Source organism: Pleurodeles waltl, chromosome 6, assembly GCF_031143425.1.
Source record: "Pleurodeles waltl isolate 20211129_DDA chromosome 6, aPleWal1.hap1.20221129, whole genome shotgun sequence".
Lineage (NCBI taxonomy): Eukaryota > Metazoa > Chordata > Amphibia > Caudata > Salamandridae > Pleurodeles > Pleurodeles waltl.
The window spans coordinates 973,239,099-973,260,670 of NC_090445.1; the positions used below are offsets into that span (position 1 = coordinate 973,239,099).

The 21,572-nt window shown below is 47.1% G+C and overlaps 1 protein-coding gene across 7 annotated transcripts in view; it reads left to right on the forward strand.

Moving 5' to 3' along the window:
• Positions 1-21,572, forward strand: part of CEP55 (centrosomal protein 55) — a 209,241-nt gene that overhangs the window by 101,754 nt on the left and 85,915 nt on the right. For all 7 annotated transcript variants that reach the window (XM_069239827.1, XM_069239828.1, XM_069239833.1 and 4 more), the window contains one exon: positions 5,298-5,448. In XM_069239827.1, coding sequence (XP_069095928.1) covers positions 5,298-5,448 — 151 coding nt within the window. The remainder of the gene's footprint in view (positions 1-5,297; positions 5,449-21,572) is intronic.

The following is a 21,572-nucleotide window of genomic DNA, read 5'->3' on the forward strand; positions in this document are numbered from 1 at the left end:
CTGCTGTCTCCCTAGTTTGCTGCAGGATGTGTATGCTTCTTCCCATGTCTCAGGCTAAACTTGCCATGCTCCATGTTGCTTTCTCCCTTGTGTGCTTCTTCCCCCACCCTCTGTTTCTTGTCTACTACTTTTCCATCCCCTAACGGATTTTAAATTTCTTCCTACCTCCACTCACTATCCGTTAATACGACCACAACTATTTGTTCCTTTTTTATTTTTATTATTATTATATATTTAAATATATTAAAGTGCTGTTTTCGCACTAATTCAATTTCATGTTTTTTTTTTCCTGTCCCTCTAGGGTTAGCTAAAAACAATGTACTTGCATCATTTTTGAAGGCTCCCCTGAAGTATGCGTGCCCCTACAAAATTACGTGATGAGCTGTCATCACGTCTTTTATTTGTTTGTTTGTCGGTTCCCACAGGAGGGATCTATTGGCTTTTCCAATCTCCTGTGAAGTTTATCATGGGAAGATGCACAGACAGCCCGCAGCAAATGAGGGAGACAGCAGTTTGTGACGATTTTTTTGTCTCGTTGCATATCAGCTTGCCATTGCTATGCAGTGTCGGCCAAAAAGAATCAAAGCCAATACGTCCCAAAGGAGAGACCTATTGGCTTTGCCAATCCTCTGTAAAAACGCAGAAAGATTTATATTTTTTCAAGGGTTTGACTGAAGAGAAGAATTTATAAGGCTGGTTTCGTTTTATCGTCTGCATCCAAGAGTTGCATGACAGCCTAGGCATTTGCATACAAAGGCAGCATATATGGTGCTGGAGGAGGGAAGATGGACTGTTGTATTCATATCAGCTGGAGATGTCTCTTTCCCAGAAGCTCATTATTCTGCCCCCAGTCTTTTGCACTAATTGGCATGAGTATTTGTTCCAGTTCAGGTTGCCGTGGAAAGCAAATTGGTCCTTAGCAAGGGTTTTCTCCTAAATTCTGACACTTCCCTATTCGTGGCCTCGGCGATTATGTTCTTTTAAGTACCTGCAAATAATCATCTGTTATTTTTAAGCTAGATCACATGTAGCACGCCCTTTACATTGTGCTAAAAGTTTTCCGTGTTTTAAAGATTTTGTAGAATACACCTCGGTGTTTATAAAGATTTGAAATATTGAATTCAAGGTTCAGTTCCAAGATACCTTTAGATATGTTTGTTATTGCTCCGTTATTTTTACATGCCTGTCATTTTAAACAAAATGCTGTATAAACCATGAACTAGCAAAGCCAGTAGCTTGTCATTTGCATGATAAAGGCAAAACCTAATGGCTTTGCCAGTGCTCGTTTTCCTGAGGTCTGTTCAGGACAATAAAAATCTATATGTAGCCTTTCTAGACATAAAAGCTGCCTTTGGTACAGCATATGGACAAGAAATATTGATAGTTATTGATTTTGGGAAACTTAAGCAAATCCTAATGCTCTGATAACTTGGTAAGCATTACATGCAGATAACCAATAGCAAGTAAATTCTGATGGATGCATCTAACCACAGATTGCTCACCTTTAGCATATCCTGAGGCACTAGTTGGGATCCAGAATATTTTTCAACATACCCATATGCGCCAGTAGGTGGCTTTGTGCGGCTCTATGTCTACACCGTGCTGTCCTTCAAGTGATGTCTAAAGTTGCGTATAAGTGCCACACCAGCGCAGAGATATCATTTAATTTCTTTCCACCCATTGCGCGCATCCAGAGCTAACCTCTAACTTTTTTAATTGTCTGTTGACAATGTTTTTTTTTTCTCCAAGAAAAATAGCTTTGACCAGTATGCATCTGAACTTGTCCTCTCCTAACACCACAGGTTTAAACCTTGTAAGGATTGCTGCAAGCAGATATCTGTGACCCATTCCCCCCACATTGTATTTCTCTGGTGTTTTATTTCAGGACACATCTCAGTCATTCACAAGTGAAGCCACACTGTAAGTCTATGAACACCACAGGAACTCTTGTAATCCCCCATCCCTCTTGAAGTAAGAGCACAACCCATTCCTGCTTTCGAGGCTGCTCCCTTGAAAGGTCTTCGTCGCAGTCCAAGTATGTCGAAGTCGAAGAAGAAACATAAGAAAGCCAAGCGGGACTTGTGGTGGTCTAGCCACTCTCTCTGAGGTTGCAAGGACAATCAAAGTGCCTCTCGAACTCCCAGTCCCTCTTCTGAGGCTATCCCACAGCTTGTTGCGATACACCCCACATTTTTGTAAGTCATATTGCACATCTTTGTCACCCTGCCTGCCTGTTCCCTCTGCTGTGCCTTCAGACCCCACCAGCAGCCTTCAGGTGGGTTACTGCTGACTCTGCAATCTGTCCTTGGTGCTGTCTGTGCCTCCTCAACCCATTTCGGGTTCATCTCCAATTCTTGAGCAAATTACACGTATGTGCCACAATCTTGGCTGGTGCTTGACAATACGACCCGAGCCCCAGCACCTGAGGAGGGCCTGATCCTGTAGCCCTGTCCGACTCCAAACGGAATCATTCTTGACCTTAACCAAAGTAATGTCCTGAAACAGTTCTGATTTAATCGGCCCTATCTCCTCTGCCTAGGATCTGCTCTTAAGTGCTCCAACTTTTCCAATTCGATTCTGACCAAAACCAGCCACCCTTTGGTGGTGATGGGGAAGAATTCCCCCACAATACGATGGTTACAATTTCTATTTGACTTAAAATAGGCCAATTGGCTGGACACTAACATGGGCTGGGTTCTTCCTGTGGTCCTTCAATTGAAGTAACCGCTTCTTTTTGCTGTGGTCATAAGACAAGCAGCTAAACTCCTGCGCTTACAGTTGATGTCTGTTGAGGTGAAAACAGATGTCCTCCTTGAAGGTTTGCAGCCAGCGTAGACATTGTTCAAGCCCTTGCTGCCACTCAATGAAGACCTGATAGACACACTTAAGGGCACCTGGGCTGAACCTTGTTCCTGCCCACTTATAAATAGATTTGGAGCACGCTGTCACAGACCTGCTCGGGGTTACCCTGCGTTTTTGACCGAACACCCAAATCCTGAGAGCCTGGTACTTTAGGCTACCACTAGCAGGATTAACCCAAGCTCATTTCCTGGACATCTTCCAGCAATAGGGAGATCCCTGGCTCGATCTGCTCACCACCTCGAGTAAGCGTAAGATCAACACTTTTTCACACTGGCATTCCCAAGAAAGCAGTCTCTCAGAGACACATTCTCTCAAGAGTGGAGCACAGGACTCTTGTATGCTACCTCTTTCACCCAGAGTTCTGAAGATCAAGAACGACTGGACACAAGTCATACTAGTGGCTCCATGTTGAGCCAGTAGAGTATGGTACCTAAAACCTCTGGGCATGAGCATCTTCCCTCTGATCATGCTGGCGCTTCGGAAAGATCTTCTGTCACAACAGCAGGGCAGAGTCTTGCACTTGGACCTGTGCAATCTACACCACTGGGTGGAGACACCAAAACCTTGTTGATTGCATTTGATTGTCCTCCTGAAGTAGTAGGTGTCTTCCTTGCAGCCAGTAGTCATTCAGCAATGTTTGTTGATGCTGCAACCAGTTTGTGACTTGGTATTACCCCTGTGTAAAGTCTTGCAGTGGGCACTGTTAAAAGTTGTTTGTCAATGCTTTTGGGCTTTTTTGCATTTACTTCACCATCCATCTAGGCTCGATCATCGGTTCCAATGTGATTTGTTAAGTCTACTTCATATGCTTCCTTCCAAACACTTTGTGATACCACAGTGAGATCTTAATTCGCTCCTTACTTTTCTTATATGCACCCCTTTTGAGCCTATGGAGAGCTGCCTTCTGTCCCCTGACTCTGAAGGCTGTCTTTCTTATATCAAAAACTTCATCTTGTTGCGAGAGTGCGCTTCAGGCTCTCTCATTTCAGCTGCACTGCACCACCTTCTTTCATGACAAACAGGTAATGCGGACTAGAGCTGTCTTTTTGTGGAAAGTTGTGACTTTATATTGTTGGACAATCCATCACACCTCTGACCTTCTTTGCTCCTCCTCACTCTTCAAAGGAGGTCTCCAAAGAGATATTTTATGTTGATCACAGCAAAGACATCTGGCATATGAGCAGCTTTGTGGGATTTTCTTGGGTATTAAAATGTGAGGCTGTATAGAAGGACTTGGTCGAGGTGGACAGTTCAGTGCATTAATATCTGCTATGCCCTGGGCAAGATGATCTCCCAAAGGTCTGTGGGCTCATTCCACCAGGACTAAGGCTGCTACCACTGCATTTGCATGTATAGTTCCCGTCCTTGATGTTTTTCAGGCCTCAGCGAGGGCTTCCGTGCACACGTCCATGAAGTACTAGTCTCTTCACAGTCTGGTCTGATGGGAATGGCATTTTGGCCGTTCGGTCCAGCAGGTGTTTGTAGTGTGGGGAGGTACAGTTTTGGTATCTATTCTAAAGGTGAACAATCTGCAGTTGGAAGTATCCATTTGGAAAACAAAACACTTAACTTTGGTAAGTCTTTCTGTGAAGAAAATATAAATCCTGGCCTAAAGTTACTTTCTGGCATGAGTTACAGTTTCTTCAGATATGTATAACTAGAAATGCTGAGTTTCTATAGTTTTATGTGGGTAAAACATAAACAGAAATTCACTGGAAAAACCAAAGGTTACCGGGACGTTATAGTTAGGTTCATTTTAAATGTAGAGTAATATGTAAAGGATCTGTGTCCCTAGATATCTATATTTTTTTTCTCTTTAATAATTCTGAAACTACTGAACAGATTTACACCAGATCACAAAAATCAGTCTGCAAACTAAGATCTAGCTTCCTGCCAAATATGCTGTAATTCGTGTTGCTGTTCGGGCTGGTGCCAGAATGGGGAGAAAAGTGTTTTGGGACCTCCTCTTTTTCTCTGCCTCCGCTTCATGAATCCCCTGAATCTTTACAGACTGCAGCTGAACTAACTTGTGACCTAGTTTTAAAAATGTTGTGAAAATGTGTCAAACAACGCCAAAGTCTTTAGCAAAACAAAAAACACTTTGTCTATGGGACAAGTTGCTCCTAACTATACCTACGTACTGGCTTTCAACCAAGTAAAGTATCTATCTTAGTTCTCTGGGCTGCACACAGGACTGTTACATGTAGATGGAGAGCTACCAGTAGTTCACAGGCTACTTGTTGGAGAAGCCGGTTATTGTTGCTCGACCAAAAAAAAAAAAAGAACAAGTAACCTGTTGATTCCAAATGTTTTTGAGGAGAAATTATTTTTAAAGTAGCAGCATTTTTGCACCTGGGCCTTTGGAGGCCTTGTATGCTTGAGCATTTTTTGGTTAATTAAGACACTAATGCTATGAGTGTGTTCTTTATTTTAAGGCCCTGGAAAAAAACCAACAGTGGCTTGTATATGACCAACAGCGAGAGGCTTATGTTAAGGGATTGGTATCCAGAGTATATGACTTGGAGCAGCAGCTGGAGACGACAAACCAAACACTCCAACAGAAATCCAAAGAAAGCAATTCAGAAGGTAGTAATATTTAAATATTTTCAATGGAATGCATTTTTCTCTGCAAGAGTATTTTAGATCACTGAAACAGTAAAATGTGGACGCTATTTATGGGTTTCATAACAATTCCTATCTAATTCCCCCAGAACACTTCTTTGCAACTACTTACTCAGGAGTTATAACGAACAAAGGGTAGAAGGGTTTGGAGACCCATGTTCACCTATTGTAGTTCTCATAGCTTTGCTCCCCCCCCACCACCACCTTTAAAAAACATAGGAGATGCTTGAGGGGCTAAGGGTTGGACAGAGGATGGGAACTCCCACCACCTCTGTATCCCTTAATTGGTGCTGATGGGGCAAAGAGTGAGAGATTTTCCTCCCTTCGACCCCGGGAGACCGCATGGCGGGTAGGGTTCAGAACAATACTGCTACAGCGCTAGACACTGCTGCAGATTTGCCCCCACCCAGGGCAGCAATGGGTGTGCCAGATTGGGGAGGTTGGGAATGTATGCTGCAAACCACACTCTGTAGGGAAGAGGAGTTCCTCACCTATTACGAGGCTTGTATGTGTCCAGAAGGGGTGGTGCCACAAGAGCCACTGAAGCTGGACGAGCAATCACGGTTTAAAAAACGGAACATTCAGTATTGAACTTGACCGATTAAATCTATGATTTTAATTAAGTTTTGCTCTGCGTTTGTTTGCAGAATTCCGTTTTTTGGTTTAAAGCGGTTATGTTGACATTCATTAAATTACCAACAAGAATGCTAGGAAAACATATTGTAAAGGTCAGTTAATCTTTATCAGATATAGGTGCCCTCTACTTATTTATTACAAAGTAGACCATCCCAGCAGCTTAGGGCATCATTAACAGAAAAATAAAAATAAATTGCGAATGCAAAAATAAAACAAGCATTTGCAATGTAATGGGTCTCCCGTTTACTCGAGTTAGAGCTGGTAGCATTGTAAATTCCTAACTGGACTTTTCTTTCCGCATAAATTGAAAATGAAAATTAAAACAGTTGACATAAGCAAGTCAACTCAAAGGGCCAAGGCCGCCATGAGTGTGAGTGCAAGAGTTATTGGCTCCCTGTGTGAATGTATAGAAAGGATCGCAACTGGGAGGAAAGGCAAACTCAAACCGGAGGAGGGGCCATCATATACTGTAACAGGAGAAAGTGTGACGGACACATTTTTTTTTAACTCAGTGAAATCGCCTGGGAGGGAACTCAGAACACACAGAAGGGAAACTTTACAAAATGCACCAATAAAAATGAAGCATTTAAAACGAGCACAACAAAGAATGAATAGCATTAGTGAGCGTGGTTAAAAGGTTGTCCTATAGACTAACACGGCACCGTTGAGGTTAGAATTTTTAGGTTTCAGGGCCCTTCCCAGAGGACCACGAGGAAACCAGTTGGCACAAGGAAGGTTCGATAGTGCCTCCACCTGTGGATACCCCAGAAAGGAGTAACTACACAAGGGAGCCTGGGTGTATAGGGGTGAAGTGATTTCAGAAACGAGTCATTGGGGGCCTCAGTTGCACAGCTGCTGTTGCGACCCGTGGCCCAGGTCGGTGGACCCCAAGGGTAGATCCAGGACAAGAATAACCTGAAAAAGAAGGGGACCGAGTCCAGACCACTCTAAGATGGCCAGGCAGGGCAGGTAGGCAATGCCCACCCTTCTTGGGAAGAAGTTCCTTCAGGACAGTGATGGAAGGAGTACACCTGCGGAGTCCAGCTAATGCAGGAATTCCTTGGATTCCCCAAAAGCTGTCAGATTGCAGAGGAGTTCGTGGTTGGCAAACCACCAACAAGCGTTGGCAAAAACAGGAAGAAGCTGCAGGGAAGTTCGCTGGATTTTGGGGACCAGCAAGGTCCAACCAACTCGACCATAGGAGGGGAGTCAGGGCCGGCCCTCAGCAAGCAGCAGAGCCAGTAAGAATCGTTGGAACCATCACGAGGACCCACTGGTAGCAGGCACAGGGAGTCGTAGGGAGGCCTCAGTAGCACAAACATGAATGAGTCCCACGTCGCAGGAGTTTCAGGGAGGTTGCTGTTCTTGGAGTTGCAGAGTGCTGGAGACGAGGGTTTCTTGGAGCTTGAAGGTCTTCGGGTGGAAGAGTCACCAAGCCGTGGTAACAGCATCAGACACAGTGCACTGGGGTTCCGTCCTAGTGGCTGCAGCAAGGGCTCACCATCTCCCAAGTTGGACAGAAGACACGTTTTACCTGAAGAGGGCCACAGAAACATCACCTGTGTGTCAGAGCCCTTTTGATGTCTGTGGGACAGCAGGATCCACCAGCCGGTCATTGTAGTTCAGATGCCTGCAGATGCAAGGGAGTGACTCCTTCACTCCAAGTGAGATTCCTTCTTGCTCCTTGATGCAAGCAGAGTACTTGTGAAACTGGAGGATGCACAGCCAGGGATGTTGCAGAATTCTTGCAGGAGCTGGAGAAACAATGTTGCAGTGAGAGCCCTCCCACTGGCTACAGTCTTGTTTCAGTCCCTGAGGCAGACTTGCAGAAGTGTCATGCAGAGAGTCTGTTGTCTAGTCTTGCTTGGTGAATTTAGGGTCCCTCCCCTCAGGGGAGCCCTTCAGCAACCCAGAAAGGGGGTTGGATGCTGTCTGCTGTGACCCACCTATCAGAGGGGTCAGGGACATCACCTACCTGACCTAACCAGTCATGCTTCCAGGGGCCTCTACTCATCTTGTTTCCAAGATGGCAGAACCAAGCGGCCACCTGACAGCTTTGTGCACCTCCTTAGGGGAGGTGCTGGACAGGGTGGGTTGTCACTCCCCTGTCCTTTGGGTAGTTTCGTGCCAGAGTGGGAACCCATGGTTCCTGTACTAGTGCAAACCGGTTTAAGCAAGGAGGGCACCAAATGTGCCCTTCGAAGCAGTCTGGTAGCGCTCAGAGGCCACCACACCGTAGCCCAGAGACACCCATTTCAAAAGGAAATCCTTTGTTCTGCCTTCCCCTGCTCGAGTTAGGCTGATCAGCAGGAGGGCAGAACAGTGTCTAGGGCCAGCAGTAGTGTGGGCTAGCGTGCAGATCCTGCATGGCTGTACAGGCAAATATGGGGATCCTCTAAGAAACCCACATGGTACATGGTATCATGCAACTAACACTGGAATCGGTATAGTTGCATGATTCCAACATGATTGATACCAAACATGCCTAGGTTCAGAGAAGCCATTATGTAGTTGGACATCACATGTTGATCAGTGTCCACTACTTATCTTAAGATGGCTTCCCTGCACTTACAAAACCCAGAGAATGGAGTCTAGGATTTTGGGGGTACCGCTGCTCGTGCAGGGGTACCCTCACACTCCGAACACTGCACCCTGCTTTCAGGCTGAAGGGCCTACCACTAGGGTGACTTACAGTATCCAAGTGCAGTGACTGCGATAAAAGGCAAGCCTTATACCTAAAGTGAAAGGTGCATGCACCATTTTACGCAGGCTGCAATGGCAGGCCTGCAGACAGTTTGCATGGGCTCCCACGGTTGGCATAAAAAATGCTCCAGCCCATGGGAGACCCCTGGGGTACCAATGGCCTGGGTACCTAAGTGCCATTTACCAGGGACTTACAGGGGAACCCCAGTATGCCAATGGTGGGTGAAGGAATCACTTAGCAAGTCAATTTCAGGAGACAGAGCACTGACACTGGGGTCCTGGTTAGTAGGATCCCAGTGTACTACAGTCTAAACACGCTGAAACCAAGAAAAAGGTGAGGGTAACTATGTCGGAAAGATCCTACTTTCCTATAACTATCACCTTCAGCAAAGAGAACCAATGGCTGATGTGGGATAACCCATTGCACCATAGTGTATGCTGTGGCGGGTGGAAGTAGAATAGGAATGACATTTTAACAGACCATTGAATGAAGAGAGGTGACATAAAGCTCATATAAAACTGCAGAAATGTTTTTAAAACATTCACAGAAATATAACAGTTACAGTGCAAAACTAAATCTAAAAAATCACTGAAATATCACTCATGACATGTTAAATTACATCACTGATTATATCACTGATTACTGCCATCATAAGTGATGCCAATTGGAGGCGGGGTGTGACCTGCCGATGGAAGATATTGGACACATGAAACGCCCACTCTGGCCTAAATGTTTATCCTCCGGGCAATCACTGGTGGCCCCTTATGAATAGAAAATGTGGTTGTGACACTGTTTCCAGACTAGGCAGGCAAAAAAGGCTTCTTTCCTAGAGGCTAAGTGAGGCTTGAGGGGAGCAGACCTCATTAGTCCCTCTTGTTCACTGCTAAGCTCTAGGTCTTACTGAAAGGAAAGGTATACTTCTTCCTGATCCCTATGGATGCCTGGGATTGCTGGATTGGTACCAGACAGAAGATACCAATGGAAGTGCTCCAGAAAGGAGATCTTGCCTGCGATGGTGGCTGTGGAAGGGCCCTCGTAGTCAGGCTGGTGTGGGATGTGTTCAAGGGCCAACAAAAGACCAAGTGGCTAAGAACAAGGCGGTGGCACTGCTAGCGGCGACTGGCCTTACTCACGACAAGCCTTTGGACTCAGACAAAGGGACACACTCCAATGGACATTCTGTAGATTACGTTTCGGACAACACATCTGTCAGTAAACTGAGCATGCCGCATGTAACTCCACAGAACGCAGAGGACTTACATTGTGTTTCAGACTCTGTGGTGGTAAGGTAGTCACTTGGAATGGCTACCTTGGGTGGTTGCATCCTGCCGCTGTCTCATTGGAACTCTGAAATTCTACTGTGGAACTACAAAGGGGAGACCCAGGTGTGGGCTCATGTCTTATGCTTCTTCTACATTATTCTTGTTGCTTGCCAGCAGGGACATGCCAATTGCATAGGTACTTGAGACCTTTGAGGTGGGGATTTCAGGATAAATGTGGTGTGATCTACTCCTATTCCTTTCGCCCTCGTTCTCGTGTGAGATGCAGCTGGCAAGTTGTGAAGTTGATAGGTAGGAGTGATTGTTAGTATGTTACCTGTGAGGCATATACTCCCCCACACACACCAGTACCCACTGATTTGTGTGTTATGTTCTCACATCACGTGTTTCTGTCATTGCTATGTTTGTGGGGCTTGCTGTTGCTACACTGCCCTGGGGTTGGGGATTTGGGGGTTTGTTTTTGTAATTTGGGCTCCAAAGTTGGTGCAGTCATTTCACAAGAGATGCAACATGTGGGGTGGGTGGGGAGTGGAGAGAGGGGCCTTGACACGGTCTACGCTACATGTCTAGGGCTATGATGCATACTGAATTTAAACTGCTGACTTGGAACATTGGGGGTTTGGAGACAGTAGCTTGAAGACACAACATACGTACCTGAAGCGCAGGGCAGTGCATAAAGCTCTTTTACAGGAGATACAACTCACTACTTTTGAAGCGCGGCAACTCCAGGGATGTTGGAGAAGACCGGTGTATGCCCCTGGGTATCCCGCCTATACTTGGAGGTGCCCTGATCTGGGTTAGGGCAGGTGTCCCCTTTGAGGCTGTGCTGGTTCGGGTAGAATGAGATGGCAGGTATGTTCTAGTGGAGGGGAGGCCTGATGGCAAACCTTTGACAATTGGATATGTGTATGCTCCAACCAGGGTATGCTGCTTTTCTTGCCACCCTTGTCGGTACAACTGGGTTGGCTCCATGAGGGAGACTTGATTATTTGGGGAGACTTTAACTGTATGGCAGATACTATCCTCAATCACTCCATCCCACCGCTAAGGGAGGTGCCAGCACACAGGATCGTGAAGGGGTTTCAGGACTGGGTGACCAGTTGGGGGTTTAAGGTTCTTTGGAGGAGGCAGCTTGGTGGGGAGAGGGATTACTGTTTTTACTCTGGTATGCCCTTCATGTTCACCTGGATGCGTTCCTGGGCTCAGCCACCTCTGCCAGTTTGTTCAACACACTGAATACATGGGCCACATTGTCTCTGATCACAGCTCACTCCTGATCGGATTACGGCTGGGGGTGTCTCTGACGGCGTTTCCCAATGTGGCTCCTCTGCCCCAGTACCCTGGAAGATTATGCTACTAGGAGGGTCTCCGGAAGGCCATTTCAGACTATTTTGTTTAAACAGAGGCATAGCCTCTGACTGCCTCTTTGAACGGGAGGCCCTTAAGACAGTCGTTAGGGGACATTGCATGGGTGCGATGTGGGGGTCCGTAAGGAACTTGTTCGAGAATTGGTGTCATTAGAAAAGACCATACATTACCTGGGCAGCTTTGTGGATGCCGACTCTGCTTCGAGGGTGTAGCAGATGGAAGCAAGGGAAGGCTATAATGTCACCTTGGAGAGGCTTTGGTGCCATAACTATAATGATTCTGTTGCTCGGGCACATGATAGAGTAAAGCTGGTCTTGACTACTGACCTGGTTGGTACGTCCCAAGATAAGCAGGGCCCTGATTACCTGCCTGACCCGCTTGGGAGATGGGTGTTCTCCCAGGCAGAAATCAATGATGCCTTTCGAGAGTGCTATACTGGTCTCTATGGGAAACGCCTTGAGGGACCTTGGTTAATTCTGGACGCCTTTGTATCCCCCCCTCCACTGCAGGGCTTGGTCCTGTGTGCTGCAGTGGAGCAGGGGTGTACAATCATACCTCAGGAAATTAAGGGTGCCATTAGAGCCATGGTGCGGGGGAGAACTCCAGGACCTGACGGCCTGCAGGTGGAATTTTATTCCACATTCGTGGGATTTTTGGCCCCACTTTCAGCTGGTATCTATAATAAAGAGCTGGAAAAGCGGGAACTCTTGGCTACCACTTGAGATGCGCTGGTTGTTCCCTGCCCCACGACGACCACACAGGGGGTTCTCAACATGGCATATCTGCCGTTGTCAACGTTGAACATGTATTTTTAGATACTAAGCAAGATGCTGGCCACACGCTTACTTCCTCACATATGAACGCTGGTCCACCCTGACCAATAGGAGTTTATTCCACAGTGTATTACCTCCCACAGTTTGCGCCGATTGTACACAGTGATCTTTGCTCCCCGCCAGGGTGGGGAAGACTGGGTGGGACGGATACTTGTGGACCTGGAAAAGCTGTTGGACACTGTCAGCTAGGGCTACCTGGAGGCAGCTGCCGACTGGATGCGGCTGGGGGCAGAGTGGCTGGCATGCGTTTTCCTGTTGTATACAAAGCCCATGTCCGAACGGGCGCAACTGTGTCCGACTCCTATGATGTGTGTTGAGGTACTAGACATAGTTGCCCATTGTCCCTGCTCTTGTTCGCTCTTGCTATCAAATCGTTGGCGGAGCTGTGTAGGCTGAGAGGTCAAAGGAAGGGTATTTGAGTGGCTGGTACTGAACATTTAATAACCCTCCATGCTGATGACCTGCTGCTGCATGAGTTATACATGGACTCCGCTTTTTCATTCATGTTGCAGCTATTACACAGGTTTGGTGAGGTATATGAGCATAAAGTGAACTTGGCAAAGACTTGCGTCTTCCTGGTACTATCCGGCTCAAATTGACCACGGACTTTGATGCTGGTAATAAGCTAGGCCCCCTCAACGCTCCAGTACCAGCAGTCACAAATTTACCATACCCTAGAATACCTTTGGGAGGGCAATTAGGGAGTGGTGCTGCGCTTCTTTTGGGGATGTGTGGCATTTTGGCGATCGCTACAACTTCCCATTAAGGCGCAGATCACGTTAGCTAAGAGGATCATGCTACCTTGATTGCTTTATTACTTTACCAATCTCCCCACCTGACTTCCTGTCAGTTGGATTAGAAAATTTTACTTGTTGTTGGGGGACCTTATATGGGAGAGGAACTGCCAAAGAGTATGCCTGGAAAGATTTTGTTGGCCTATCATGGAGGGAGGTCTGGGGAGTTCCAGGATTTTAACTAGATTGTGTGGCTGTCCAGTTGCAGTGGATCAGCATGTGGTTTGATGACAAGAACTCTGCAGAGCTGGGACTCGTGAGGTCAGTGCCTAATCAGGGAGCACAGCTGGCCCGACTTTTGCGGTAAATGCCGAGGAGTGGGAGAGATAGCGTGCTTGTGGTGAGAGCACTCTGGAGCCATTGCTTCTCTTCCAGGGAATCCTTATCAATAATCATAAGGCACTGAAAAGTCCTGCCTATGTTTGGGAACCCCAGAGCACTTCTTAAATATGACATATATATATATATATATATATATATATATCAGCAGCCTATAACTAAGGCAAAAAATGGCCAAATTACATTTTCTTTAAAGAAAAAAAACAAAAACAAAAAAACACATGACTTAAGCTGACCATGGACGCGTCCCACAAACCTTTAATCCGATAGAGACATCTAGTTGCAGATTCCTTACCTTATAATTTCCCCCAGGCGTCAGTCTGGATCCAGAGATTTTCCTTAAGCAGTACCCCTGCGTGCCGTTAGGTGGCATTGATCAGCTCCGCATCCACTGTTGGCATTGTCTACACCAGATGTGACGTCGCAGGTAATATATAGGCGCCACCCAGGTGCGCTGACGTCCGTTCTTTTCTTTCCGTGCCTGCCAGTGCCGATCCGAAGAGAGCTACCCCTCAGTAAATTTTTGACTTGACCTTTTCAACGTTTTTTTTTTTTTTTAAAGTCTTTTTCAAGTTGTACAACTCCTGGTGCGTCCAGGATATCCCTTAGAGAAACCGGGTTCAAGCCCTGCGGATCTTGTCATTGGGCACTGTTGGTGACTGATCCGCACCTGTGTGCCTTTGTTGTTTGGAGCGCGACCATGCTCAGAGTGTCGCGCCATGCATCCCAAGGCTTTGAAGGAGCGGTCTCTGTAGCTGATGGTGGCATGTAGCTGGACTTTGTGCAAGTTAAGGTCCTGGTTGAGAGGAAGGTCCCAGGAGCGGTCGTGGAGTCCCCCTTCGTCATCATTGCATTCCAAGTCCTCGGGACGATCGGGTAAATCAAAGCACAAGAAGTTGTCAAAGAAAGTGAAACATTCTTTGACTTCACTTAGTCCATCGGCTGACAAATTGAGGGAGCAGGAGAATCGTTGTTCTAGGCCTCCATCTGCAGAGCCTGTGTCTGGGCCAACTCCGCGTGTCCCTGAGCCGGAGCGACCCCTGCTTAGCTTAAAAAAGTTTTAGGCCATGCGCCTAATTTGTGGGCATTTGAATACTGCTGGCAGGCCTCTGGGCCCGCAGTCGGAAGGGGCCCCTTCCAGGTTGTGTGCCGGAGGCTTTGGCCTCTGCTCAAAAGGGCACACATGGATGCCTGCTTAGATCCGGGTCGGTGTTGGGTGTACCACCTTTATCTTTCCCTACGCTGCTGGCGCCGCTCATGCTCCTAGGCAGCGCTGTCCCCATCCTCATTGCCAACTCTGACAGAGAGCCGGATGAGCACCTTATGATGCCAATTCCAGTGCCAACAGGAGCCATGCCTCATATTTCGGAGCCTGTTTCCTAGGGGCTGGGGGGTATGGTGAGGAATGGGAGGGGTCCTTGGACTCTTTAGAATACTAGCTCCAAGACTCTTTGTACTGACGTGCGGGCTTGGTTGAAGCCAGTGGACTGGACACCTCCCACGATACCTGCATGCTTTCTCCTCCTACAGTGGCTACGGAGAAAGGTGCTTCATACTCTATGGCGGTGCGAAGAGCAGCTAAGGTCCTGGACCTTGAGCTGCCTTCGGTGGCTGTCAGGAATAACAGCCTGACAGAGGTGCTTCTGCCTGGAGCTTCATTCTCCAAACCCTTGCTCCTTTTCAATGTAACCCCTGGAGATGTCCTAATGGGCACCTTGACCAAACCCAGCATGGGGGCTCCTGGTAACAGGACAATTGCTCGCCGCAATCGCCCTGCTCTGGGCAACCCAAGTTTTCTCACGCGACACCACATCCCTGAGAGCTTGGTCATCCAATACTCCACTTCCCAGAGCGCAATGCCTTCCGTACCCACGAATAGGGAATCTAAGAGGCTGGACACACTTGGGAAGATGATGTTTTTTTTCACCAGACTGGTATTGTGGTCTGTGAACACCACATGCTTTTTGGGCTGTTATTCCAACACCCTGTGGAATACAGTTGCACCAGTGCTGCCACAGGTCTCGGAGGAGGCTCAGGGTGTACACTCCCAAGCAATTGCTGATGGGAGAGATGCAGCAAAGTTCATAATCTGATGTGGACTGGATACGAATGACTCACTGGGCAGGGTGGTTGCATTGACAGTGGACCTTAGTCGCCATTCCTGGTTGAGGACGTCTGGCTTTTCAGGGGCCGTCCAAGCCAATAATATGGACATAGCCTTTGATCGCACCAGTCTCTTGAGAGAGAAAGCAGACTCGACGCTCAAGCGTTTCAAAGATTCATGTGCTATGGCCAGGTCCTTGGGCCTCGCGGCAGCCTCTTGTCCTTCTCAGTCTGCTTTTCATCCCTTTCGTGGTAATGGAAGGAGTGCCCTCCCACCATTCCGTTCCCATGCAGCCACTGTGCTGCACCTGATGCCTAGCCGGAGATGTGTGATCCACTGCCCTCGTGGATCAGGGTGCCAGAGGCCTGGCAAGTCCCTCCCCTCACGCCCCTGCAGCTGCCTCCGAACCTTCAGAGTCTGACTCATCCCCACAAGGGACCAGTCGGGGGCAGGATCTGCCGTCACCTGCTCCGCTGGCAGTCCATCACATCAGACGGGTGGGTTTTGCAGATGGTCTGAATGGGCTACTCCCTCCCTTTCAAGACTACCCCTCCTTCCATGCCACCATCCTACAATTGGATACGGAGTATCACTTGGCACTTCTCATGCCAGAAGTTACAGCTCTCTTGGCCAAAAGTAGGTCCTGGTTGCTATTCCTGCTGATTCTTTTACCCAAAAATGACAAAGGCCTCAGCCCTATCCTAGATCTTCGGTCCCTCAATCTCTTCCTCAGAAAGGAGTAGTTCATAATGCTCACTCTGGCTCAGGTTTTATCTGTTCTTGACCCAGGAGACTGGATGATAGCATTGGACTTGCAAGACGCTTATTTACATATTCCCGTCCTGTCTGCCCAATTACGTTACTTGCAGTTCACGGTAGACCACAAGCACTTTCAGTTCATCATGCTCCCCTTTGTCCTTGCCAGCGCCCCTCGGGTGTTCACCAAAGAAATGCCGGTGGTTGCAGCTTATCTGCGCAGGTGGGGATTTCAGTCTTCCCCTACCTCGACGACTGTCTGTTTAAGGCGGGCTCGACCCAGGCTGTTGTCTTCCACCTCCAGAGTACGGCGGACCTTCTGCATTCACTGGGGTTCATGATAAACATGCCAGAGTCACACCTGACTGCCTTTCAGATGCTCCCTTTCATCAGAGCTGTTCTGGATACAGTCTAGTTGCAAGGCTTATCCTCCCGAGCTGCAAGTCCAGGATATTCATGCTATGATACCGATGTTTCAGCCTGTATCCTGGATTTCAGTGAGAATGACTGAGGCTGCTGGGCCTGCCAGATGGCATATGCAGGTTCTTCAGTGGGACCTGACGTTCCAGTGGATCTTTCATATGGGGAATCTCTCTGACATGGTCCAGATCTCAGAGGGAACTGCGCAATATCTGCCGTGGTGGTTAACGAACCTTGATTGTGTCAGAGGCAGATCCCTCTCCCTTCCCCATTCAGATCTAGCAGTAGTGACAGATGCTTCACTCCTGAGATGGGGCACCCACCTGTGAGAGCAGTCGATCACAGGCGTCTTGTCTCCGGCGGAGTCCAGACTCCACATCAACCTGTTGGTGCTTCAGGTGAGTAGACTGGCATTGAAAGCATTTCTTCCCCCTCTCAAAGGGAAGGTAGTGCAGGTGTTTACGGACCCCACCACTGCCATGTGGTACTGCAACAAGCAGGGTGGATCGGGTCGTAGACCCTCTGTCAAGAGGCTCTGCTCCTCTGGACATGGCTGGGACATTAGGGCATTTCCCTGGTGGTTCAGCATCTGGCGGGCTCTCTGAATATTAGAGTGGACGAACTCGTCGACAATGATCAGTCGATAACGAATGGCGTCTATATCCAGAGGCGGAGCAAGGTCTCTTTCAGCAGTGGGGAGAGCCTTGGTTAGATCTGTTCGCCTCCGCGGTGAATGCACAATGTCAACAGTATTGCACGTTGGATTTTCCAAGATGGCTATTGCTTGGCTACGCTTTTCGTCTCCTGGGGAGCTCAGGCCAACTATACGCCCTTCCGCCCACACCACTTCTGCCCACACCACTTCTGCCCACACCACTTCTGCCCAGAGTTATCAAGAACGACCAGGCCCAGGTCATCCTAGTGGCTCTGCACTGGCATAGACAGTTTGGTTTCCCGAGCTAATTGGCATGGCCATAGATCCTCTTTTGGGAGGATCTTCTGTTGCTGCTGCAGGGTAGTGTTTTCCACCGGAACCTGTCCATTCTCCTCCTTCTGTGGAGATTGAGCAGCAACAGTTGACAGGTTTTGACCTTCCGCCCGAAGTCTGTAACATAATCTTGGCAACCAGGCCTCCCTCCACAAAAACACTATATGCCTGTCTGAAGAAATTTGTGGTATGGTGCACAGACAAGTCTGTTGACCCCTTTTCTGTCCCTCTCTCTGAGGTCCTACTGTTTATCCTTTCTCTGGCCCAGCAGGGCTCTGCTATGGGAACTCTCAAAGTTTATTTATCTGCTATTTCTGCTTTTTGAGGTTGCATGATCACCCTTCTTTGTTTAAGTCTTCTATTGTAAATAGGTTCCTCAAAGTACTTACTCTTGTTTCCTCCATCCCCATTCATTTGTATTTTATTTTGTTAGATTTTTCTTTTTAATTACATTTTTTTTTTTAAGGTTTTTTTTTTTTTTAAATAAAATCCTAGTTACATAGCATATATGCACATATATAATACAAAGAGCTTCCAGGCTTTAAAAGGTGTAAAGTTACAGTTGTTTACATGCTAAAAATGTACATACAGCGTATGTATTTGTAATTGTTGAATTTTCTGATATGTCGATGTTTCATTCAATCTAATATGGTAAGCGTGTTGTATTATTACATTCCTAGTTACTCAAGGACATCCTGTTGAAAGTGATTTGATATTTATTTATTCTTGTTCCTCAATATTTGTTTCGACCAAGTATAATAATACAACTGGGGAAGAAAAGGTGGCAGGAGGGGGTGTCTTGAGGAAGAGCTTATGGCGTTCAGCCACAACATTTTCGGTACAGTTTTAAGCCATCTACCTGTTGTCTATAATACAAAAAAGTTCTATTGCAACAAGAGTTTACAGCTTTAATTATTCAACTGGTGAATGGTGGTCCCTCTATAATTATATCAGTGTGTGTCTCTTCTCTACGTTGACACGCCTTGTTTTGTATAGAGGTTTGAAGTTCTGTTAAAATGGCATTCCAGCTGTCGGAGATGGGGTATTTACGGATACCTCAATTTTCTTCGCTCCTTAGTGCCGCACCTTTAGCCTTTGCCCAAGTAGTGATGAAATGATGCCAGGCCGCTACTGTGGGTGGGTGACGGCAATTCCATTGGGTGTGATGATGCGTTTAGCCAGCAGGAAGCCTAGGTCTAGGAATCATGTAGTGGCTTTGTACTTTTTATATCTGCTACATTAGCCTACAAGGCATTTTTCCTGTGTGTGTAGTGTAGGTCTCTCTCTCTCTCTGCAGAGGGACAGGTGATCAGTTATTTTATGCCAGTAATGCTGAAGAGCAGGACAAGCCTACAGCATATGGAGGAGGTCGGCATCTACAAACCCACAGCGTGGGCACGCCGCATCCAGTCTGTGGAACTAACGATTCATTTTAGCCAGGTTCAGGTAGACTTTGTGCATTATATAATACTGAATTAATCTAAATCTTGCGTTTTGGGGTACGTATGTTGGGCTGACCAATAGAGTGGTCCATTCGCTGTCTGTGCATGACCGCATCAGGTCTGCCTCCCATTGTTTGTGCAAAGGCGCCAGCAAGACTATTGTGTGTTGGCTTAGTGTGCTTGTTAACCAGTGTGTTATATGGCGACCTGTGCCCATTATGTGCAAATATTGTATGGTTAAGTGCATTTGAGGCTCTGCTGCTATGTCCCCGCATCGGTTTCTCAGTGCTCTGATAAGGGAATGATAAACAAGGAAGTGCCCAGGTGGTATCCCTGATTCAACTAACCATGTGTCATAAGGTAACAGGGTTCCGTCTTTGTAGAGGTCACTCAGCTTGTGTAGGTCCACTGCATGCCATGTATTTAACTCCAGCGCTGTGGTTGTTTTCTGTCATCTAGGTCGCACTTGTAGTGGTATGGCTGGTGCGTATGGCGTGATATGTCGAGTAAGGTAGAGGCATCTTGGGAAGCAGCAGTGTATTACTAGTAATAACTTGGGGCAGGGCGGTCATTGGGTCGAGGATGGATGAAATAGATGTAGGATTGTGGTAGGACTTCACCCAGGTTCCAGCGTAGCGGTGTCTGCAAGCACTAAGCCAGCGAGCCATCTATCAACCCATTGAAGCTGGTATGTCCGATAGTAATGTTCATAGTTTGGCACCGTCAAGCCTCCTTCCTCAGATGGTAGATACAGTTTTGTTTGTGCCACCCTACATCTGCTTTTATTCCAGATGAACCCTCAGATTGTCTTTTCCAATGTCCTAAAGAATGAGGATGGTATATACAATGGTAAGGTTGAAAAATAATAGAGCAATAGGGGCAGTGCCACCATTTTGAGGAGTACAATGCGTCCGGCGACATAGCGGAAGAGTGGTCCAGAAGGTCATTTGTGATTTTAGTGACGTGACTGTTCTGGTGACGTTCCCATTGAATATGTTTGGGTCTGAGTGGTATATTCTAATATCTAAGTAGCGGAAAACTGCTGGCTGCCAGGTCACCTGCGCTGCATCTATATGTAAGTGTGGGTCAGGTGTAGTGGATGTAAAGGGGAATAAACATGATTTTGCCCAGGTCAAAAATGTGGGCAAAGCATTTTAAAGTTTGTGCGATCGTGTGGGGGATTGAGTGTATATCCTTGATGATGTAGGATGCATAGGAGTAGATCGTCAGCATAAAGCGATATTGTGTGTGTTCAAGCACCAAAGGGTATTCTCCAAACAGGAGCCTAAGAACTCATAGTGAGTGCTAGAGGTTCTATGGCTAAGGAGAAGAGAAGGGGCGAGAGCAGGTATATCTGTCCGGTACCTCTGTGAATCTGGATTGGTTCCGATATGAGGTTCCCCATCTTCATCCGAGCTTGGGGTTGCAAGCATAACAGACGTATTAATTGGAGAAATCTGGTTCCTATACCATAACGTGGCATGATATCAAATAAGAAAGTCCATTCTAGGGAGTCGTAGGCTGTTTCAAGATCATGGACCATGCAGCCAGCACAAGACAATCTATTCGAGGCATAGGTGAGGATCCAAAAAAAGTGGAGTAGGTTGAGGGAGGTCCTCCTTGCGGGTACAAAGCCATTTTGGTTGGGGTTCATTAAAAGAGGGCCAAGCAGGGCCAAGTGATCTGCTAGTATTTTGGCTAGGATTTTGTAGTCTGTATCCAATAAAGCTAGAGGCCAGTATGACCCTAGTGCAGTGGGGTCCCTGTCGGGTATTTCCTCCATCTCCATTCATTATGCCACTGTGGTATTTGAATTTGGTGCTCGCAATCCTGATGTGCGCTCCTTTTGAACCTATCCACAATTATCCTCTCAGGCTTTTCACCTTGAAAACAGCCTTCCTTGTGGCAAGTACATCTTCTCGCAGGGTGAGTGAGCTGCAGGCATGGTCATCAAAGCTGCCCTACCTTTCCATCTACTCTGACAGTGGTGCTTTGCACGAGGGCTTCCTTTTGACCAAAAGTGGTTCCGCACTTTCAAGCAGGCCAGTCAAACACCTTGCTTACTTGTTAAGCACACCCTTCTAAGAAAGAAGAGAGACTCCACCACCTGGACCCGATCTACATTGATCATACAAAATAGTTCCAGGCGGATGGTCAACTCTTTGTCGGTTATGTGGATTCAAAGAAAAGTCAGGCTTTGCAGAAGCGGACTATCTCCTGATTGGTCATAATCTGCACTAAGATCTGCTACGCACTGGCCAAGAAGCAACCACCTGAAGGTTTTTGTGCTCATTTTACCAGATCTACAGCTTCGACCACAGCGTTAGCTTGCAGAATTCCAGTCCTTGACATATGTCAATCAGCAAAGTGGGCATCTCTGCACGCGTTTACGAAACACTACTTCCTGTACAGTCAGGTCCGTTG